This window comes from Aethalodelphis obliquidens, unplaced genomic scaffold (genome assembly GCF_003676395.1).
Source record: "Aethalodelphis obliquidens isolate GAN/ISIS:26980383/991018 unplaced genomic scaffold, ASM367639v1 scaffold30, whole genome shotgun sequence".
NCBI classification, from domain to species: Eukaryota; Metazoa; Chordata; class Mammalia; order Artiodactyla; family Delphinidae; genus Aethalodelphis; species Aethalodelphis obliquidens.
The window spans coordinates 15,025,075-15,047,207 of NW_020837974.1; the positions used below are offsets into that span (position 1 = coordinate 15,025,075).

At 55.0% G+C, this 22,133-nt stretch overlaps 2 protein-coding genes across 13 annotated transcripts; one reads left to right on the top strand and one right to left on the bottom strand.

The window, feature by feature from the left end:
* The first annotated feature begins 3 nt into the window (after nucleotides 1-3).
* Nucleotides 4-15,468, top strand: RUSF1 (RUS family member 1). Of its 12 annotated transcripts, none has more exons than XR_003437053.1 (13): nucleotides 4-436; nucleotides 647-761; nucleotides 4,920-4,965; nucleotides 6,598-6,630; nucleotides 6,713-6,818; nucleotides 9,039-9,140; nucleotides 11,207-11,316; nucleotides 11,396-11,580; nucleotides 11,654-11,711; nucleotides 12,089-12,159; nucleotides 12,593-12,707; nucleotides 12,836-12,979; nucleotides 13,090-13,167. XR_003437053.1 is itself a non-coding variant. In XM_027126276.1 (13 exons), the coding sequence occupies exons 1-13, from the start codon at nucleotides 137-139 to the stop codon at nucleotides 13,894-13,896; spliced, it is 1,446 nt and encodes a 481-aa protein (XP_026982077.1). In that variant the 5' UTR covers nucleotides 23-136; the 3' UTR covers nucleotides 13,897-15,221. The 12 variants fall into 12 exon arrangements, 9 of the variants coding, with proteins under 9 accessions (XP_026982086.1, XP_026982085.1, XP_026982081.1 ...); XM_027126276.1 differs by lacking the exon at nucleotides 12,593-12,707 and adding an exon at nucleotides 13,799-15,221 and having other exon boundaries at nucleotides 23-436; XM_027126278.1 differs by lacking the exon at nucleotides 12,593-12,707 and adding an exon at nucleotides 13,799-15,221 and having other exon boundaries at nucleotides 32-436; nucleotides 11,246-11,316.
* On the bottom strand, nucleotides 14,190-21,049 carry SLC5A2 (solute carrier family 5 member 2). Its single transcript, XM_027126295.1, has 13 exons — nucleotides 20,450-21,049; nucleotides 19,844-19,915; nucleotides 19,663-19,767; nucleotides 18,607-18,771; nucleotides 18,191-18,296; nucleotides 17,405-17,485; nucleotides 17,024-17,253; nucleotides 16,585-16,720; nucleotides 15,963-16,347; nucleotides 15,673-15,841; nucleotides 15,382-15,597; nucleotides 14,492-14,621; nucleotides 14,190-14,416 (listed from the first exon to the last, which is right to left on the bottom strand). Exons 1-13 carry the CDS (start codon nucleotides 20,573-20,575, stop codon nucleotides 14,190-14,192), a joined length of 2,148 nt encoding a protein of 715 aa, XP_026982096.1. The 5' UTR covers nucleotides 20,576-21,049.
* Nucleotides 21,050-22,133: the final 1,084 nt, after the last annotated feature.

Genomic DNA, 22,133 nt, shown 5'->3' on the forward strand with positions numbered 1-22,133 from the left:
GGCTGGCTGGAAGAGTACGCGGAGGCAGGAGGCCCTTTCGCGAAGGAATAATGCCCCTCTGCAGCTGCCGTAGCCGAGCAGGACGCGTCTTCCGGCCACGTTTCTCTGCCCGCGGAACTAAAGGGAGGAATTCAGGATGGCATATGTCGCCAGGAGTGAGGCCCCACTGTGCTCCGAGCAGTTCGGCTCCGGGACGGCCCGGGGCTGCCGCGCCGCCGCCGACGGGAGCCTGCAGTGGGAGGCCTGGGGGCGGCGCTGGTGGGGGTTCTCTGGGGCCTTCACAACGAAACCCGGAGGACGAGATGGGGGCGAAAGGGTGGCTCCCGGGACGGCCGTCCCACCTCTTTCGCGGCTCCTGGCTGTCTTCCTGCCTCAGGGCTTCCCCGATAGCGTCAGCCCGGACTATCTGCCCTACCAGCTGTGGGATTCCGTGCAGGTCAGCCCGGCCGACTGGGGAAGGGAGCGACATGTAGCCGGGGCAGGGGAGACGGCGCGCCGCCTCTCCCTCCCCGCTTACAGACTGGACACTGAGGCCCAGAGCCAAGCTGTGACACGTCCCAGGCCACACACCCAGGAGAGCTGATAACAGGTCTTAGACCTCCATGCTCCTGCGCCCACTCCTCACCCCACTTCTTTTCTTCTCCAGGCCTTTGCTTCCAGCCTCTCGGGTTCCCTGGCCACCCACGCAGTCTTGCTGGGCATAGGGGTAGGGAACGCAAAAGCCTCTGTTTCAGCTGCCACGGCCACCTGGCTCGTGAAAGGTGAGCTGGACCCCTGGAGTCTCACCGATCGCTCCTCTCAGCTCTGCCATTTCTCTGTCCACTTTTTCCTTCGGCTGGGAAGCCCAGCCCCTATTTTCCCCTTCTCCCGGTGTTTTGGCACCTAGCTCTGGGCTCTGATGAGTATGTTTACTTATGCATTCCTGTCTGATTAGATCCGGGAGCCAAGCCTCCCCACTTCCTAGAAGAGTGCCTTGTACCTCGTTAAAAAACAAAATTCAACTGAGTAAATTTTTCTATTGGCTTTATTGACGACTGACTAGTAACCCATGGCGGGAACACCCTCATCCCGCCCACTAGCCTCGGTAGCTGCACTCCGTTCCCCATACGGACTGTGCAGTGTCCCTTAATCATCTGGAGCCCAGATCCCTAAGTAAACCGTCCCCTCCCCTTTACTCCTAATCTGTGGAGGACTGCCTAAGAGTTTGGTTATTGAATAAAACTGCCAACTGCCTTGGGTGTGGGAAATTAGTTAATTCTAGACAGAAACAGTTTTGTAATAGGTCCTGAGTGGCAGAGAGGAGGTTTGGGGAAGGATGAAAGGCGTTTCATATCCTCTGGGATACTAGATGATACCATGAATAATAACTATAGTAACTGTCTGTTGAATGTGTACCGCTTTTTGAAAAACCACTAAAGGGGGGGGGGGAAGATACAGTTTGGTACCGTGCTACTTAGAGAGTGAAGTATAGAAGAAAAGGGAAACTGCCCACATCAGGAGGGCCAGTGGCTCTCTCCACCATCCTTTGTCTTTCACTGTTGTTCCCAGTGGAGGTTTAAATCAGACCCAAGGTAAGGCTCATTCTGCACCTGGCATCAGCCTGGCCACAGCTCTGGTGAGCCTCCGTGGACCTTTTGGAGAATCTGGAGGCTCCTGCTTATACCCTTACCATGAAGACGAGCATACTGTCCAAATGTGAGTCACTGCTGGAAAGAAGCCCTTTCTCTGAGACTGCATATCAGTGGAGAAGTGGTGGTGATCTGTGCCTGTTGTCCTAGTTGTCTCTTCTTTTAATAATAATAGTTCCTGAATAGTACTTACTGTGTACTGGTCTTTAAATGTCCTGACTCAGTCTTCACAATAGTTCTGAGATGGGTATTGTCATTATCTCCATTTTATAGATGGGAAAACTGAGGCACAGAACGGTAACTTGCCCAGGGTCACGGATGTGAACCCAGGAGGTTTAGTTCCAGAGTACATTTTCATACCACCGCACTGTGCTTAATTTGGATCTTTTCCATTCCTCTCCTGTTGGTTAATTGTTTGGAATGCAGTGGGAGCTTGGGTCAGTAGTTCCATGTCATTTCTAAGCACCCTAGTCTTATCACCAACATGTTGCTTATGTATGTCTTCAGCTCAGGCAAGTTATTAAGAAAAAAAAAAGACCATTTTAAGATGTGGAAAAATATCCTCTTACTTTAAAGCCTGTTGTTGATATTAAAGGAAACCCCCTTAACTAGAAAGGATATTACAAACTTGTTTCCATCAGACATGGGAAATTTGTATGCGGAGCTTTATATAAGAAACTCCCTTGGAATTTTTTGATGTGGTCACTTTTAGTTACAGATCTCTTAATAGAACATGATGTTAATTGTCATAACTAGCAATAGTAATACTACTAGCAGCCAATATTTTGCCAGCTGAGTGTATGCCAGGCGTTTTGACGTGTAATGTGTAACTTAATCTCTGCGGCAGCCATATTAGGTAGATGCCTTTATGAGTACCTTTTTCAGAGGGGGAAGCTGAGGCACAGAGAGGTTTAGTAACTTGCCTAAGGTCACATAGGGCCAGGATTTGGACCCAGGCCCACTGACTCCTGGGTCCCACTCTTAACCACCCACTCTTTGGCCAGTTAGGATTTCAGAGTGGAGCCGAGTACAATTTATGGACAGTTGATCCCTTACTAGGACTCAAAATTTTGAGATCTTACAGCATGGCCAGTTGTAAGTGAGGCAGAGAGGAGCAGGTGGGAATTAAGTTTCCTGGTCTAGTGGACAGTGTTGACTTTCAGCTAATAGGGAGGATGTATGTCACTGCGTCCTATTGCCAACCTCCAGATTCTGACAAGGGCCCTGCAGACTGCCTCCATTGAAAGATAGAGTAGGCCCCTTTCTTGTGTGAAGAAAATACATACCTGATTGGCAAAGACTGTGCAGTCGGAGGGAAGAAAAATAGTCTGGCCCTGTGAGCTCTCACCCCATAAAAGTAACCTTGCCATGTTCAGAGTCACTAAAATGATCCAATACAAAAATCTTGAACAATGAAAATCTTGTGTAGAATTAAAAGTACTTGAAAGGAGGAGTGTGGGTGAGTGACAGCGGGAGGAGGCTTCTCAACCCACCCTGGGAAGTATAACTTCCATGGACAGAGGGGACAGAAATAGAGAAGCCGAGCAGGCCAGACGGGAAATGTGTTGTACACACGCCTCTGAATGAGGCAGCTGCTACTCAGCCCCAGCCAACTGGAGCAGTAAGGGGAAGCAGGCCTGATGCTGCCGTGTCTTCGGGTTCTTCTCGGAAAGCTGTAAATCCAGATTTTCTTGAAAATGCCCCATTTTCGTTTATCAATCTTCGAGCTTCAGTTGCTTCATCTAAAGGGGATGATCCCTTAAGCTCGTAGAATTGTTGTGACGGTTGAAAGACTTGGGTATTTCAGGTTTCTGCCAGAGTGCTTAGCGGTCTCCTTCAAGTCCAAGGCTGGGTAAAGATGTCTAGCTAGAAGGGGTCAATGCCCAAGGATGGCCGCCATGGCAAGAGGAGAATGAGGAAGGCTGGCCCATGTCACCACCTTTATATGTCGTGGGACGTTCTCATCCCTCCTACCCACAACCTAGTTCTCCTTCTTGCAGTCCCCCACTTAAGGGTCCCTTCCCTCAAGCTCAAACAAGCTAAGGGTCCTCTGCCCGCTCTGCCTGTCCTTCCCAGTGCCCGCAGTGTGAGGCCTTCTCACACTCTAGAACAGTCCTTCTTTGTGATCCCCCTGCTGGGCTTAATGAGTACTACTCTCAGTATAAGGTAGGGTCTAAATCAGTGGTCGGCAAACTTTCTGTAAAGGACCAGACTGTAAACATTTTACACTTTGCAGGCTGTACAGTTTCACCTGCAGCAACTTGATTTTGCCATCGTGTTATGAAAAAAGCCATAGACAGTCTGGAAACAAATGGCACAGCTGTGTTCCAGTAAAACTATTTACAAAAACGGCGAAGAAGCCCACAGACCACCGTAAACTGACCCTTGGTCTAAATCAGTGTTTTTCGTAGTGGCTGCTGTCTGCTTTTACTCTGGCTTTTGAGCCTGGAACCATGACTCTGGCTCACTGTGGTGCTCCCCAGGCCTCACGGCAGTGGGTAGCCAAGAAGCACTTGTTGTGCAAGTGAAGGTCTAGTGGATTCCAGAGACCTCTCTGACTCTCCCTAGTCTGAGGAGGCCTCTCCCTCTGCCCCACACTCCCAGCTCGCTTGTCACCAACCTGCAGTTCAGATCCTTTTTACTTATTTATACTCTGATGACCACCTGTGGACCCACTGTGCAACCTAAGAGCTAGAATATCAACAATAACCTCTGAACTTTCCACACAGAATTTCCTGCTTTTTATAAAAATAGTTTTACCATATAGATATATATACCCAAACACTATATTGTTTAGTCTCAGTCGTTTTCGAGTTTTATGAAGAGTGTACTGTGCTGTATGTAGTCATCATGACTTACTTTTTCATGCAGGATGATAATACTAGGATTCATCCATGCCGATGTGGGTAGTTGTGGTCCATTAGATTTTCACTGCTGTCTAGTATGCCCCTGAGTAAATGTACCAGAATTTGTTTATGCATTCTCCTGTTGATGAGCATTTGCATTATTCCCAGTTTTTTGCTGTTATAAACAATGCTGCAAAGAATATTTCTGGTCCGTGTCTCTTGGTGTGCATGGGTACCTAGTTCTCTGGGGTACATGCTGAGGGACTGCTAAGTCTAGGCACTTCTGACCCCATAATGCAGCTATGTCTGTCTAGAACTTATCGTACCAGACTGAGCTCCCAAGGGCAGCGATCCAAGGTGGAAAGCCATCTCAGTGCCAGGCTCTGCCAGGCCCTACAGCCCCCAAGGCTCTTGTTTGTTCCTTACCGATGCCTCTCTCCCCCAGATTCAACTGGCATGCTGGGCCGCATCATCTTTGCCTGGTGGATGGGGTGAGTTTTTCTTCCCGATCTGCAGACTTCTAGCCACTCTCCCTAGACAGGAGTCATGTCTTTCTCAGCCCTGGCTGTATTTTCAGCTCCCCCTCTTTCCTACCGGTCTCCAGGGGCGGAGAGATTTAGCAGGTATATCAAAGCTAAGGAGTCTTTAGTGAGTACCCAGTACAGGTGACTTGCCCGGGGTCACCAAGCAGTGAAGCCACAGAGCCATTGCCAGGATGAGATCTGCCTTCAAGAGCACCGATTTGCCCCTCTGCTGCCCATCATGGAAAAACACAGGGAGCCACAGGCTCTGAGCATCCTCTGCTGGCTTGTTAAGAGAGAAGCTTGGATGGGACAGTGCTTAGCCCAGAAGGAATACCTTTACTCCAGAGGCTACTGTGGCGGCTTAGATACTTGGTTGGACTTTGCTAAGCTGAGTGGGGAGTGGGCTTGGGTAGGTTATCAGGATCCCTGTCCGACGTGGGATCCACATCACCATTTATCTAGAAGGGATTGAGGGTGTCGTGCTGCCTGCTTCCTCCTTGAGTCACTACTGGGTGACCTCAGGAGTGAGTTAGTATCTGCCATCAGTCGTGGTTGTGAGGTGCAGTGAGCTATGTAAAGTGCTTAGCACATAATAAGTGTTCAGTAAACACCAGCTGCAATTACTAACCCTAACTGGGCCTTACCAGCTCTCTGTGTATCCTCTCCAATCCTTATAATAACTGTGTAGACTAGGATTGAGTGTACCTTTTCCAGATGTGAAGCAGACCAAGTCGCACAGCTTGTAACCGGTGAGATGGGATTTGAACCTAAAGCCTGTGGTCTTTCTGTGGCATCAGGCAGAGCCCAAGACCAGGCCCACGTGTTCTAGTCCTGCCTTTGCCATATATTCTCTCCATCAGGAGTTCCCCATGTGTGTCCCATGCCCCGTCCAGGAATGCTCCCTTTCCCTCTAGGAGATTTCAAATGAAGGGTCAGGGCTAATGCTGCAAATTCTGAGCTGGGCAGGGGGCTGCAGCATCTCCTGCCACTGGGATCTTGGAGAAGTAGTCCCTGGGGGTTTGTGCAAGGGCCAGGGTGTCACTCGGCCTGCAGAGGAGGGAACCATCTGCGGCATCGTGTAATAGAGAGATCCTAGGCTGCATGTCAGAGCCTGGCTCTTTCGGCCTTTTCCCCCCACTCCCATCTGATCCGAGGGAAGTCATATCCCTCTCTGGGCTAGTTGTCTATAACATGCAGCGTAGTGTTTACACTAAATGTATTGTTTATAGAATATGTGGACTTCTTGCTGGGTACCTTCTATGAAGCAGAAGGAAGAGGAGGGGAGTTGGCAGAGGACCCCAAGGATGGCCTCTCTCCCAGGAGGACCCGAGGGTGGGGAGCAGCCACAAGGCAGTCAGCTTTTTCCTTTGGTGCCTCATGGGTTAGTAACAGGGAAATATGAGTGACCACTGAAGGTCCTCCCAGCTACTGGTGGCATTTCCGGCAGCAGTGACAGGGTTTGGAGACAGATGTCTGGCTGGGGTGTGGGTTTTCCTGAGCCCTTCGGACCTTTCCAAGGCATAGGAATGGCCTGCACTGCCCACAGGCTGTGTTTTCTCCTTAAATCCAAATTGCAAACCAACCTCTCCTCCCCCACAGGAGCAAAATGGACTGTAATGCCAAGCAGTGGAGGTGAGAAGGGGCTGGAACTGAGGGGAGGGGAGTCTTCTAGTATGAAGGTCTCTGACCTCTGACCTCTTATCCCTTCCCCCAGGCTTTTTGCCGACATCCTCAATGATGTAGCCATGTTCCTGGAGATTATGGCTCCCATATTCCCCATCTGTTTCACCATGACCATCTGCATCAGCAACCTGGCCAAGGTACCCCCCTCTGGGGCACCCCTGGACCCGAGATCCCTGCCCTGGTGGTGGTATGTGCGGGCTCGCTCGGGGCCCACAGGGGATCCCAGCCTGGGCCCAGTGTTCAAGGCATTTCTAGAAGAGTGAAGAAGTTCAGGTGTTTCTTCTGGGACTCAGCCATGTATTCTGATCCTCCTCCAGCCAGACAGCCTCTAGAGCCTCAGAGAGTCGGTCTAAGGCAGTGTCTGGAGCCACGGGACTGGTGAGGGAGCTCTGAGCTGAAAGAGAGTACGGGTGGTCCAGTGTCAACACCTTGGGACCAGCTCCCTGGCTACCTTTCATTCTTTCAGTAAAATACTTAGGGTGCCTACTGCATGTTCGGCACAGAATACAGGCCCTCCCATCTTTGATAGAAAGCCACACATAATTAAATATTTATCGAGTGATAGCTATAGGTATTCCAGATGAGAAGTGTAGGGGGCTGCAGGAGGGTTCAGTGGGGGATCTGGCCTGGTCCAGGGATGCAGGAAGGTCTTCCCTGGGGCTGGGTCCTGAAGTATGAGTGTGAGGTACAGCGTGGGCGTTCTGAGCAGGAAGAACAGTGCAGGTCAAGGTCCAGTGGCAAGACAGAGCACAGACCGGACAGCAAGGCTGAAGGGGTGATTGGGCTGAATCCAAGCTCTTCTCTGCCAGGCTGCTCACCCTCATGATTCCTTCAAGTTGACCTCATCCAGATGAGGAAACTGAGGCCTAGCAAGGTTCGGTAAAGAGCTCAGCCTGTCTTCCCCACAGGGTTAAGTACCTGGCACAGAGTAAAGAGTCTTAAGAAGATATGTAAGACCCATCTTAAAGGCCCATCCATCTGTTCAGAATCACTTGTGTTTCTCTGCTGGGCACTACTGATATTTAGGATTTTAGGAACAGTTCTTTGTGGTGGAGGCCATGGAGCTTCCCTGGCCCAGGCACTAAAGGCCGTGAGCACCCCCTCCCCCTCCAGGGCAGGCGACCACAGAGAAACCAAGGATTGTGACCTCTGCCTAAATTCTGCACTAAGCTCCGCCTTGTGGGCCTCAGTCTCTTCATCTGTCGAATAAGGGACTTGAACAGGGCCATGAACTTCCCCTTCCCCACCTTCCCGCCCCTCCCTAGAGTTCCAGCACCTCCGTCCCTGAGGTGCACCAACCAGAAGCCTGGTTGTCACCCATGCCTTCATCTCCTCCCCCTTTACCTGTCACCCTCAGCTAAACCTCCATTCATGTCTGTTATTTGCCCTCTTAAATCTCTCCAGTCCTTTCACGCCTCCATCCCCATCTCACCTGTTGATTCCTTGCTGCTGAAAAAGCACAGTTATTTCCTAGGTCATCTCCCTGCGTCTATTCTCACCCCTCTTCAGTCCTTCTCAGAGCAACCCCATAGTCCTTATTAGAGTGGAAATCAAATCAGGTCACTTCCCTGTGCCCATTGCTCTTGGTATAAAGACCTTACAAGGCTTGGTAAGTTCTATGTGATCAGGTCCCCGCCCATAACTCCAGCCTCATTTTGATCCACATTCCTCTTACCTTCAAGCAAACACTGCCTATGTAACAACTCGTTTATTTGTTTACCATCTGATGATTTATAAGCTTCATGAGGGCAGGGGTTGTGTTGAAGTCTCTCACAGCACCTCAATCTGTATCTGACATCTAAAAGAGATTTGATAAACATGAACGAAGTCAGTGACCCTAATCGATGAGCTCTCCCATCTCAGAGGGAGAGCCCTAGGAGGTCAGGGCCACTGGTGTGGGTTTGGAACTGGCCTGGAAGGCTTGGCTAGGCCTCGACTGGGGCAGGAAGAGAGTGGAGTTAGTTCCAGGTAGGCAGAGTGTAAGCACCAAGTTGGAAACCAGACTTGGCTCTGCAAGGGGGAGGGTGCAGCCAAAGCAGAAGTTGGAGGCTGGGGAGGTTCTGGGCTAAGAATGGTCTGTGGGCCTCCACCTTGCGGGGAGAAAGTGAGTTTCCTTGGGGCTGGGTCCACAGGGTGGTGTGACAGGCAGACCTTCAGTTTTCTCCTGGAGCAGGACAGGGGAGGTGGGCCTAGTGGAAATGCGGGGTGAGAACAGGAGACCAGGGACGGCATTCAGGGTTTTGCTGCGGGGTGGCCTGAGGCCCAGTTTTCTTAAACTGGTTTGAGCCATTTGTTTGGCTCACCCACAGAGCAGGTTATGGCCACTCTGACTTTCACTCTTCCCTTTCCCGACCCAGTGCATTGTGGGCGTGGCTGGTGGGGCCACTCGGGCCGCACTGACCATGCATCAGGCCCGGAGAAACAACATGGCCGACGTGTCAGCCAAGGACGGGAGCCAGGTGAGCAGCCAGAATTGGAGGGATGGTGGGGGGTGCGCGGATGTACCGGAGGGGGGCAGACATCAGACCGAGCCACGATTTGGGCATATGAAGAGAAGCACCTGAGTGCTCCTACGGGGCGGGGTGGGAGACAGGCGGGAGGAAATGTAGCTTCTCCCTGCTCTGACTCTTAGGATAGGTAGTCGGTGTGAGGGCTCGGGCTCGGGCTCTGGCGGCAACAAGTCCGAGCTGGTCATCTCAGCCCCTGCCTGCTGCCCTTGAGGCCAAGAGGGAGCCCTTGCCCTGGACCTCACCCTCTCTAGGCAGAGCCCCACCCTGGGAGGTGCATGTTCTGACCCCATGAGGCCCCACACGTCAAAGCGTCTGGCATGTGAGGAGGCCGGAGTCACTGCAGAGGCCTCCGCTGGGCAGTTTAGCAAAGCCCTTCCGGCCCAGCCCTCACCTGACCAAAGGAGCCTGAAGTGGAGGTGGAGGCACCCTCAGGCTGAACCCTTCAGGTATCGCCTCCCTCCGTACCCCGGTGCTAAGTGCCTATGCGCACTGCATCGTTTACCTCTCACACCGACCCTCTAAGGTGGATACTGTTATTATCTCTCTTGTACAGATGGGGAAAGTGAGGCCCAGGGTGGTCACAAGTGTGATGGTTTTCTTTGACACTGAAGCAATTTAGAAACCTCTTTTCTCTCCAGTCCTACTTTCTGGCCTTCTCTTATGTTGTTTTATTAAATAGAATTTCATTAAAAAAATTGACTGACTCCTTTCAATAATATTAACACAAGCTAATGTTTTTAAACATTAACCATGTGCCAACTATTTCATGTGGATGAACTCATTAAATCCTTACAGTGGTCTTGTGCAGGGCTGTTCATTGTTGCCACTCTACAGATGAGGGGGAAAAAGGCACCGAATGGTCGAGTCTCCCTGGGTCCCTTTGGGCACATCCCTTCTCCCCGGCAATGGTTGGATGAGTTCTTCCCCATTATCACTTCCACAGGTTGTTAGGGAGGGGAAATAAGTACAACCAGCCCCGTGCCTGCTGTCTCACCTGCCCTCTTTCTAACCCCCAGCCCCTTCTACCCCCAGATGCATTTTCCAAGGCCCCAGGGTTTCCTCAGTTCACGGAGGCAGCAACATCAGTGGGGCAACGAGACGCGTGCTCAGCCCCAGACTCGGCCCCTGCTTTCTGCTGATGTTGCTTTGCTGCCAGTTGATGTGGCTGCTGGAAATGACTGTTCCCACCTGGGGGAGGGGAGGTCCCTCTGCCCCTGAGCTCCAAGGCCCCTGATCCCCAGTTTACTGTCACACCCACAGCCTTTATTTCCACGGCCCACCCCTTTGCTAGGACGACTGGGTAAGAAGAGCTGCAGTCTCAGGCCCCCACTGTGCCAGAACCAACTCTCCCCGGGAACCCCGTAGTCAGGGACACCAGTCCAGACTCCTCCTCTCTCATGATGAGTTGGGGGGCGGTGGCCAGGGGTCTTTTCCCCTAGGGTAAGCTCAGTCGGGCCCTCTCGGGCCATCAGACGGTCTGATAATATTGATTCTCAAGGGAAGTTTGGATCTTGTGCTTTTCTTCCTGGGTGGTTCCTTGACCCCTTTGCAAAAAGCATCTGCTGGTTACTGGGCGGATGGACCTTTTTTTCTGTTTTTCGGGGTTTTTTGTTTGTTTTGGCCACGCTGCATGGTTTGCAGGATCTTAGTTCCCCGACCAGGGATCGAACCCATGCCCCCTGCAGTGGAAGTGCAGAGTCCTAACCACAGGACTGCCAGGGAATTCCCTTTTTTTTTTTTTTTAAACCACAAAATAAAGTAGTTTTACTCTGTGGACATTTACTTGCCTGAGTGTAGGGCTACACTTTGACTCTTGCAAAACAAAGAAGGCATGTTCCACAGGCATTCCAAGGGCATTGCACCTACCTGGGCAGAGAAGCAGCTGGTATCTTAAATGACAGCTCACTCATCAAAAACGTTAAAAATCTCCTAGGCACCCTTATCAGTGTAGGGAGTGTCTGGGGCAGGGAGGGGTGTGGTGAAAGGCACTCAGGGGTATTCTTTCTGGCCTGGAGGGGAGCCCTCCAGCTCCCATCCCCTCTGCCATTTTCCAGGAGACGCTGGTAAGCCTGGCAGGGCTCCTGGTCAGCCTCTTGATGCTTCCCCTGGTGTCAGATTGCCCTAGGTAAGCCGGGACCAAGGGCAGGGAGGAGGCGCCCCGCTGGGCCTCTGCTCCCGTTGACTACCTCACTCTGTCACCCCAGCTTAAGCCTTGGCTGCTTCTTCCTCCTCACTGCCCTCCACATCTATGCCAACTACCGGGCAGTCCGGGCCCTTGTCATAGAGACCTTGAACGAAGGCCGGCTCTGGCTGGTCCTGAAGCACTTCCTTCAGCGGGGAGAGGTACTTGGCCCCGCTTCAGCCAATCAGATGGAACCGCTGTGGACAGGTGAGCCAGCCCCTCGGTTTCAAGTTTCCTATGTCTCCCCCTGCCTGGGCCTCCTGACTCCAGCTTCCCACAGGTTTCTGGCCATCTCTGTCTCTATCCCTGGGGGTCCCCCTACACCGTGTGACTTCCAGGTGAGTGGCCCAGCATCTCCCACCTGTCACCACGGTCACCCCCTCCCCACACGGGCTCCCTGTTCTGATCATACACTGGCCTCCCCCAACCAAGCCCCACCTCTCTGGTTCTCTATTTCCACCGAACAGACTTGGGGGTCAGTGTGGGTGCTTGAGGGCAGCAGGTGTATAACATGAAGTAGATATAAGGGATCTTATATTTGTTGGATGCAGGAAGAAAGGAAGGGTTGATGCGGGGGAGGGGTAACGGCTGAGGGCTGGATGGCAAGGAGGTGCAGGACAGTTAGGGTTAACAGTTAGGTGGCTCTGCAGTTGACTGGGTGGTCGCTGCTGCCTTTGTCTTCTCCTCCCACACTGCACGCTCTTCTCTCCTTCAGTGTCTTTGAGCTGCAAAAGCTGGTTGAGGGGCACCAAGAACCCTACCTCCTTCGCTGGGACCTGTCACAAAGTAAGTGTGCCGCGTTCCCCCAGCTTCCGACTCACCCTCCCAGGCTCAGCCCCTCATTCCTCCAGCCCCAGGGCCCCAAGCCCTGGACACGTGCTGGACAGTTTGGAGTCTGCCTAGTGTCCTGAAGGGAGCTCTAGACTAAGACTGGATGCATTCAGCTTATAGCTACATGCCCCAGTGACGTTCCCTTTACCACTCTGTAAAATGGCGCTAACAATACCTGCCTTATTAGCTGCAGGGTTTTCATGAGGATCAAATAAGGTGACTATGTAAAAGCACTTTGTACGTTGCAGCACACTCAGATGAGGTTAAGACCTTTGGTTATCCCTGAGGAACCACTTTCCTCTCCTAGCCGGGGTCACCTCTTGAGGAAACATGTACTAAAGTTTACTGGTCTGCTGGTCGTGTGTTAAAAGCTGCTTATTCTCACTAGCCATTAAAGACGAGCAAAATAAACCCACCTCAGGGAGCTGCTCTGAAGTTGTATCTTGGGAATTACTTGGCCAGAGCACTGGGGAGCAACATGAGATGAAGTTGGAAAGGAAAGGGTGAGAGATGGCCTTTCATGCCAGGCCAAGGCCTTTGGGCCAGACAGGGATGAAGCAGGCTGGTAGGCCTGAGAGTGTCTGGGGACGTGGCCCTTCCCTGGTACCAGTCTGTCCCTGGGTCTCTCCAGACCAGGTACAGGTTGTCCTGAGCCAGATGGCAGGCCCTGAGACCATTCTGAGGGCTGCCACTCACGGACTGGTGCTTGGAGCCCTGCAGGGAGATGGACCCCTCCCAGGAGAGCTGGAGGGACTGAGGAACCGAGTACGGGCTGGTAAGCGCCTCACAATCTAGGCTGCTTCTGACTCAAAGCGGGGTGGAGAGAGGAAGGACCCTGTTCGGCCTGGGGAACCCAAGAGCTTCTGGTTCTTCACCCCACTCCAGGTCCTGAGAAAGAGAGCTGTGTCATCGTCAGGGAGACCCACCAAGTGTTGGACAAGCTATTTCCAAAGTTCTTGAAAGGTAATATCCTTCTGCTTCATGGCTCCTAGGCCTTCTCCCAGAGGCCCTGCCTACCCCCATCCCCACCCCTTCACCTAGAGGGTGGAAGACCTGGGTTTCTCTCTGTGATCTCAAGTCTGGACCTCAGTTTCCCTGTCTGCAGGATGGGGAGATTAGGATGGTCTCTGAGGCGCTGTCAGTGTTGACAGACTATGAATCCCAGTTGGCATTGGAGAATGGTCGGCGGGGGGCGGGGTAAGGCTCACAAATTACTGATGATGCTCTTTCATTTAGCACCTACTCCATTCTGGTCCTTTTTCATGTGCTGCTCAGTGAATTCTTGCTACAACCAGATGAGGTTTTAGGCTCATTTTATGCCAGAGATTACCCAGCAGAGGCAAGGGGAACCTGAGCAGTACACCCAGCCCGTGCTGCTCCTTCCCCCTCCCCAGGGTCAGCCCAGAGTCTCCTCCCCAGCAGTATCCCTATGCCCCCTCCCCAGGGGCAGCCCAGAGTCTCCTCCCCAGCAGTATCCCTATGCCCTCTCCCCAGGGGCAGCCCAGAGTCTCCTCCCCAGCAGTATCCCTATGCGCTATCCCCAGGGTCAGCCCGGAGTCTCCTCCCCAGCAGTATCCCTATGTGCTATCCCCAGGACTGCAGGATGCGGGCTGGAGGACTGAGAATCACCAGCTAGAGGTGGATGAGTGGAGGGCCACATGGCTCCTGTGTCCAGAAAAGAAGCTCTTGTGAGCAGCCCAGCCAGAGGCCCAGGTCCCAGGACAGGAGCCTGGAGCAGGGACACTTTGGCCACAGCAGGACCTGGGAAAGGCAGCTTTATTTTTGCTTAGGGGCACCGGTGTGGCCATTTGGTCAAGGAAGTGACTACCAATCAGATGGACTGGGCCCCAGGCAGAGACAGGTGGAGAGAAGGGGTACCAGGGCCTTCCCCCGCACTCTCCTGCCCCAGGCCCTTCTCACCATTGCAGGCTCCCCACCCCCACTTGCTGCAAGGCTGTGGCTCATGGCATCTGACACAGTTGACCTCAGGCATAAAAGCCCCAGAGGAATGTGGCCACGGCCATCATGAGCAGGGCATTGAGGTTGACGACTCGGGCCCAGCTTGGGTCCTCACTGATGTCCTCCAGTCGCCTGGCTGCGGCAGCCATCTCCTCCTGGGTAGGGCGTGGGGGACTGCCTGCCCCAGCCCTGCTCATTCCACAGAACCAGAGCAGGCACTGGCGGAACAGGCCTGGTGCTGGGGACGGGGGCTCTGGGAGAAATTGCAGCCGTACAGTTAGTCTGCTCCCCCAGCTCCCCTGCCCCAACTCCCCGGGCAGTGCCTTACCCTCCATCTCCACCGCGTGCTCAGGGCGCCCGTTCTGTACAGGGGCTGAGGTTGGACCTTCTAGCTCCTCAGCATCCAGGTCCTCGCGCTCCTCCTTGCTGTACCGGAGACTGAAAACCAGGCGGTGGAGCTGGGGAAGGGTGGGAGCAGGGACCAAGTGGGAGTGCTGTTCCCCCACCCCGAACCTGGAGGTCCCCCGTCCACACCAGCACTCCCTCACCTCCCTCTGTCCAGCCTGCACACCTGCCCAGGCTCAGTCCAGGATGACCTTCCATGGCTGCCCTTTGCCCTCAGGCTAAACCCAAGCTCCTCAGCTGGGTGTTTAAAGCTCTTGGCCCTGCTCAGCCCTCTGCTTCATCACCCTGTCTACACTCATGATTGTAGTACTTTAGTCTTACAGCCCTGCTAACAGTGTTCCTTCCTGTGGGTGTTCGCTCACAGGGTTCCCTCCTTCTGCCTTTCCCCTTCTCCACCTGTGGGTTCCTGCCCATCCTTCTGGGCCCATTTCTTTTGTCCTCCCCCCAGTCAGCTCTGCCCTGGGCCACCTGCCTTGCCACAGCACAAGACCAAACCCTTTTGGGGCTTTCAGGGTAGTACTCTGTCCCTCTCCGCCACCAGTCAGGCCAAGACTCAGGGGGCCTTTAACCTCCCCTACAGTCTTCTTCAAGCCACCTCCAAAGCACCTCAAATAAATGTGATTTAAATAAAAACATTGTACTTGCTTTGCAAATGAAGCTTCAGACTGGACTGTCAGCCTGCCCTCACCAAGCCTCGGTATAGAAATTCAGGTGCTACCCACTGGGAGTTCTGGGAAGCAGGCTGGCCGACTGCTGGTGGAGAGGGCCCACAGCGGCCCATGTTTGTTGCCTGGTCCAGAGGCCCGTACTTACGTGCTTGCGCGGGATGGGCGGTGTGCACAGCGAGACCACGAGGGTGAGGAGGCCGGAGCAGACGAAGAGCACGATGGCGAAGTAGAGGTAGTGCACGCGGCAGAGGAGTGCGGGGCACGCCGAGGGGCGCACGCAGCTGCCCGAGCCAAAGGAGAACTCGGGAACCAGGCGTGCCAGACCCATCAGCAGGCCCCCGATCAGTCCCCAGAAGGCGCCCTGCGGGGCCAGAGAGCGCATCAGCCTCGGGTTTCCAAGTCCGGCCCCGAGCTCCCAATGAGCACACACACTCACCTTCTCATTGACGCGGGGCACGAAGAGCGCCAGCACGAAGACGGCCGACACCGGCGGCGCCAGGTAGCTGGAGACCGACTGGATGTAATCAAAGAGCTGCCCGCCCTGCGCCGCCTGTACCACGGGAAGCCAGGCCACCGACACGGCCACGATGAACACCACCCAGAGCCTGCGGTAGACGGCCATCAGGTGGTTTCACCCAGGACCCCGTCTCCCCCTGTCCCTACGAGTGCTCCCTGCCCCTACCCGGGGCTGATTCGTGGGGCAGGAGATGGAAAACCCAGACCCACCGTCCTACTAGCAGCAACTCGCGGTCGCCCGCGCGGGGCCGCAGGCGCGTGTAGATGTCCATGGTGAAAAGCGTGCTGCTGCTGTTAAAGATCGAGGCCAGCGAGGACATGAGCGCGGCCAGCATGACCGCCAGCATGAGTCCGCGCAGACCTGCGGGCCAACGGAGCCGTGAGTCTGCGGCCACGAGGGGGTCCCGGGAGGGTGCGGGCTGGGCGAGGGGTGACTCCTCCCACTGGCGCCTGTGGGCAGCGGGGCAACCCGGGGGCCCGCCCTCACCGTTGGGCATGAGCTTCACGACGAGCCGCGGGTAGGCGATGTTGGAGCACCCCACCTCGGTGCCACACACGCGCTTACACACCTCTGGCACCACGCACGCCACCTCGTCTGCGGGAAGGGGCACGACGCGGCTATGGCGGCACCGGGTCTGAACCTTCGGATCCCAGAAGTGGGGACGGGGAATCCCAGTGGAGGAGAGATGGGTCCCCCGGGTGGGAGGTGGGACTGGGTGGCCCAGATCTTAGGACGGGAACGGAAATGGGAGACAGGCACCTGTATCCTTGCACAAGAAAGGGGCTGGATGGGGCATAGGACTCTCGGTCGGGGCGGGGTTGCAGACGTTACCCGGGTAAAGAATGCGGCTGATCATGCCCGGCATGACCATGAGGAACATGGGCATCAGCTTCAAGTAGCCGCACAGGATGCAGCCCGCCTTGATGTGGGTCAGGTTTTTCCCAGCCAGACAGCGCTGCACTATGACCTGCGACGAGGGGCGTTCAACTACCTGCGTCCAGTCCCGGGTACCCCGTCCCTCCCGCCTTGCCTCAACTCGCCACTCTAATCCAGGCCCCGCGGCTGGCCCATCGAAGCGGGCAATTCAGCTCCAAGCGCAGGCCCTGACTCGGATCCGGCTCCATCTGGCTTAGCTCTAACTGGCGGGCTTCCCGCTCCCTCGGACCACGCCTTCTACCTGGCTTCCCAGATGGGTTCAGGCTCCACCCATCTCAGCTCCGCCCACCGCCATTCCAGTTCTGCCCCAGCCTCGCAGGCCGTGACCCCGCACCTGGTCGCTGCACCAGTACCAGCTTGAGACAATGGTAAGCCCCAGAAGCAGCGCAGGCCACGGCAGGTCCCCCGTCACAGGGTCCCGGAGCAGATGGTAGGAGTCGGGCCGGGGTAGATAGCAGGAGCTGGAGATGTTGCCCACCGCCGGATCCTCGGACACCGTCAGGGACGTCATTGCCCCCAGGTATTTGTCGAAAAGCCCCGAATACCCGCCCACCTCGTGGAAGGCTGTGAGGGCAAAGCAGTTAGGGGACATGGTGCCCGCGACAAGGCCCTCCCTAGGACCCACATTCCGCAGACGCGCAATGTCCCTGCTCCCAGGTGGAGAGATCTGCGAACTGTGATCTCTGCGCCCCTCCCCCATCGGCTGAGCCCGTACCGTAACCCATGAGTACGAAGGCCCCCGCGAGAATGACGAAGGTCTGCACCGTATCCGTGTACATCAGCGCTGCCAGCCCTCCTGCAATGGCCTGGGTCAGTGGAGACAGCCCAGACAGGCTGCCACTAGTACATACAGTGTCTTTGTGCGAATTGGAAAAGGGCTTCCCTTTCCTGGAGGGCAAATTTCAAAAGGATGGCCCATTCCCTGGGCTCACACACTCTGGCATCAGGAGGCAGGGCTGCGTGAGCACAGTGGGGCTGAGTTTTAGACTCCACTAATGCCAGGTGCCCACGTGCAGGACTTCCACTACAGGCCCTCCTCTCAGCCCCAGTTTTCTCTTCTGTGTGATAGGAGGAGGTGATTCTCTAAGGTTCGATTCTCATCCCATTCGAAGGGACGGGCCCCTCAAGCCGGCCTTGGTACCAGGCCCCACCCACGCTGCTCCAGCGTCAGGCCTCAGGCACCACCCCAGAATCCTCCAACCTGCACTGGGTTTGGTGAGCTTTGGGGTCTGGCCAAGTTGGCTCTCCCTTCCCAGGTGTTCAAGAGCTGTTAAATCTTCCTTTTTGCCCAGGCCCAGGACGGGCTCAGATCTCTGAACTTCCAGACCAAATCCAAGGAACGTGGAGGGGGGGAATAGTTTGCTTTCCAAAGATTTAGGTCCTTCTCCTGCTTGGATCACATCACACTTAAGAACTTCTCCAGCCCGCTTTCCTTTGGTGACTCCCCTAAGCCCCGCCCACAGATCCACGCTCCCTTCCCTAAGCCCCTGCCACCTGCCACCTGTCACAGTGTAGATCATGGTGATGACCAGAAGCGCGATGACGGAGGCATAGATATTCCAGCCCAGAGCCTGTTGAATGAATACTGCCCCGGAGAACATATCCACCTTGGGGGGAGGAGCAAGCGCACAGGTCAGGACCCAGGGGCCAGGGTGGGGACCCAGGTCCACTTCCTACCCAGATCACGACCCTACGTGGCCACACCTCAAAGGTTCCCTCGTTTTTTGATGCCCTGGTCTTCCCAGATACCTCTCACTATGGTTGTCGCCCCAGAAGCCTATTCCTTCCAGGCCCTGCCTCCATCACGGTTCTTACAGCCATTGCTCCTTGGTCCCGCCTCGTCCAGGGCTTTCCAGAGACCTCCACTGGGTGATCCCACCCTACCAGGGTCCCGACCAGCTCCCCGCGCATGCGCACCGAAATCTTGGTGAAGATGTACAGAAAAAGCGAGAGCACGGACAAGTAGAGGCGGATTCGACGGCCGCCAAAGCGCTTGCGCAGGTACTGCGGCATCGTAATGACGCCCGCGGTCAGGTACACGGGCACGAAGAGCCAGCCAAGTAGCAGCACCACGAACAGCGCCTGCGGGCACAGCGCGACAGCTGAGGGTCACTCCCTGTGGGACATCCTGCCATGAGTGCGTCCTCGCCCCTGTTGGGTCTGATGAACCTTCTTCTCTTGGTGAAAAGTGCTACTCCAAGGCAAGGTTGCAGGAGGGGCCCAGAGGACACAGATGCAGATGTCCCTGGGCCCTGGTCATTAGGGACAAGGTCTTGATACTTTGTTGGGTCCTTAACTAGAGCCCTTCTTGCCCTGCCAGGCCGTGACCCCTGGCCATCCCTCCCAAGATGATCCCTATCCTCCTCGTCCCCCACAACACACACACACCTGAATCCAGGCACAGAACCCTCAGGCTGACCCCCAACTTCTGCCTTCCCTCTCCTCTCCACCCACCCAAACCTTCTGTCCCTCAAGGCTCAGCTCGGAGGCCTCCTCCTCCAGGAAGCCCTGAGCTCAAAGCCCTGATTTTGCTGACCCTCCAAGGTGAGCCTCAGTCCCAGAGCTTCGTCTCCTGCCCACTTCTGCAAGGGGCTTTCATTTAGCCTAGTGAACCTCACAGGCCACAGATTCAGAAAGCATCAGAAGAAGCACTTTCACTATCCTTGAGACTGTTCATCCCACTTCAGAGAGGACTAAAATCAAGGCCACAGAGGGCGTGGCTGGTCCAGGCTCACATAGCAATAGCGAGTCAGGGGCAGGGCCTACCCCTGCCCTGAACGTGGTATCTCCCACGTGCCTCTGCCTCCAAGCTGGCTGCGTGAACCTCCCTCGAAGCCCAACCCCACCTCACAGCTGGGAAGTCCCACCTCTGGTCTCACATCCCCACCTCTCCCGCCTGGAGCCTCTCCAGGTGTGACCCTTCCAGGGGTTCCCACGGGGAGGTGGGGGTTATTGGCAAAATGGGGCGCTCACATTCCACTCAAATCCAGCCACAGCCAGGCCACTTGCCGCGCCCGTCCCTGCCAGGCCCACGAAATGGCCACTGCCGATGTTGCTGGCGAAGAGAGAGGCCCCGACCTGGGTGGCCGGAGGTTGGGGTGAGCCAGGCTGCTTCCTTAGGCCTCCACCCACTCCATAACCCAGTCTCTCTCACCGGCCACCACGCCATGCTTCGTCCCGCCAGGAAGTAGCCGCCAACGGTGCCTCTGTTGGTTCTGCACATGGACTGGGGGACGGGAGTGGGGAGAGGCCTGGGTTTGGGGCACATCTTTGGACCTCATTAGCCTCCTCAACACATTCCTCGGCTTGTTTCAGGCTGAAGATTAACCAGCGCACGGCTCCCCAGACGGACCACACCTGCACCCCCAGCCTCCTCCCAGGCACCCAGATCTACCCAGACCCTAACCTAGGGTCCGGTTCCCCAAGCCTGAGTGTGGCTGCATTCAGCCGCACTTTCCTGGGGACCCTGGATTTGTGTTTCTGGTCAGCCAGCCATTATGTAGAAGAGATCTCATTTAGAATGCTGTCCCGAAGAAGACCCACCAACCCCTCAACTAGTCCAATCCAAAGGTGGACAGACAAGGCATGCATGAGTGTGGGCTGGGCCACCCTGGGGCTAGCAAAAGACTTACTTGCCCCCCACCCCGGGTTTCTCCCTCAAAGATCCAGGCATCCTTCCCCTACCACACATCAGGACTGTCCGAGACTTTTCCCCCAGGCTCCAAAAGCGGGCCCCCAGCAGCATCCCCCAACTTCTCACCCACAAGCCGACACCAATGACCAGCAGGAAATAAGCCGCAATGACCAGGATGTCGGCAGGGTTGTCAATTAGCGCCCTCTGTTCCCCCAGCCCTGGTGCTGAGCCTGCCTCTGTGTGTTCCTCCATTCTGCCCAGAATCTGCCCTTCAGGGCACCAGCCCCTGGATTCCCCCCAGGGGAAGATTAATGGTTACCCCTGGGGCAATGAGCCGACAAGTCCCCCCTCCCTGGATTTGTTTAGCTGAATCAGTTCTCAGCGAGGCTGCAGGCTGGTCCTGCGGAGCTGGACACTTTCAAATTCAAGAGCACTCCCCTTCCTGGGCCTTAGCCCCCACCACTTCCCCAGAGCTCCAGGCTCAAAATCACTTCTTTCACCTGCTAAAAATACTTACCCTTCAGCTTTGACCTAGGGATCCCGGCTGAGCCAGCCCCCTGATTCTGACTAACCCAGAGGGATCATTTTCAAACCCAAATCTGACAGTGTCACTCCCCTGCTTAGGAAGCCTCCATAGCTCCCCATCACACCCAGGAGGAGGCAGCAGCTTCTCAGCCTGATGCCCCGACCCCTGCCCACCCTTCCCCTTGCTCCTCCATACCAAACCCAGAGTGAAATCATATTTCCTTCCCATTCCCTTGCCCAACCCAGCCCCTGTATTCTCATACCCTCAAACTTGTGTATAAGCTGTGCCTTCTGCCTAGAGTGCCTCCCTGCCTCTCAAATGGTCAGCTCCTACTTAGCCTTTAGTGCCCAGCCCATGGCATCTCTTTGGGAAAAACTTCTTGGACTTTGCTGACACAGTTCTGAGCACATTGCATGGACCTTGCCTGGGTCCAGGTCTGTCTCCCCAGTTGACCAAAGACTCCTCAAGAGCAGGAAATGATCTGATTCATCCCTGGCTGAATTGCTCAGCACAGGGCTGGATGCAAGAAGGGAGAGGCTGGATAAATAGCCATACCTCTGCCTTTCTAGAAGAACTGACCAGACTTGGATGTCTGATTTTGGGAACTGGGTTCATGCTGGAGATGGGGAACGGAGAACAATATTTTAGGGGAATGTGATGAGTTATTTAAGGAATGCCTTCATTTTGGTCCCTTCAAAAGCAGACTCTACGATGAGAATTGGGGTGCAATGACTATATTGGGGAGCCGATCCCAGTAAGGAGTGGGGAAGAGAGACAAAGAAAGGAGAAAAGCCAATAAAGCATGTGTTGATTGAAAGGTTACCACTGTGACAATCCCAGTGGGGACCCTCTGAGACACTGTGGAGAACTCATCTCAGAACTGACCCCCAAGGGGCCAGAAAGCTGCGGTATTCATTCACCAATCCCTGTCTCTAACTGGCTGGAGGTTATGGAACCTCCCCCACCCACCCCAGGCCCTCCTCCAGAGAGCACCCTTAGACAGAAACTCAGGGAGCAGCTGGGGAGACTGAGTGTCTGGGAAGTGTCTGCATACGACTTCCCAGGTGGGCCAGGTGGATATGGGCAGGGCACCCACAGTGTCTGCTTCAGTGGGTGATGAATTTGAAAGGCCTGGGAGAAATCCAGGGGCAAGCATCAGAGGACACGTTGGGGTTATGGGCACTTAAAATCAAATCTATGTGTCCTCGCGGGGTCCTGCAAAGCCCTTTGTGATGTGGCACCTGATTCCTCTTTGACCTCATCTCCAACTACTCTCTCCCTTGC

Bases quoted from the DNA above. Each gene is read 5' to 3' on its own strand.
- RUSF1 (XM_027126276.1), top strand. From the start codon at position 137: ATGGCATATGTCGCCAGGAGTGAGGCCCCACTGTGCTCCGAGCAGTTC. The intron at 437-646 runs GTCAGCCCGGCC...TTTCTTCTCCAG, and splicing joins AGCTGTGGGATTCCGTGCAG to GCCTTTGCTTCCAGCCTCTC. The intron at 11,581-11,653 runs GTGAGCCAGCCC...AGCTTCCCACAG, and splicing joins GATGGAACCGCTGTGGACAG to GTTTCTGGCCATCTCTGTCT.
- SLC5A2 (XM_027126295.1), bottom strand. From the start codon at position 20,575: ATGGAGGAACACACAGAGGCAGGCTCAGCACCAGGGCTGGGGGAACAG. The intron at 19,768-19,843 runs GTGAGAGAGACT...CCGGCCACCCAG, and splicing joins GAAGCATGGCGTGGTGGCCG to GTCGGGGCCTCTCTCTTCGC. The intron at 15,598-15,672 runs GTGAGTGTGTGT...CTGGCCCCGCAG, and splicing joins TGCCCCGCGTCAATGAGAAG to GGCGCCTTCTGGGGACTGAT.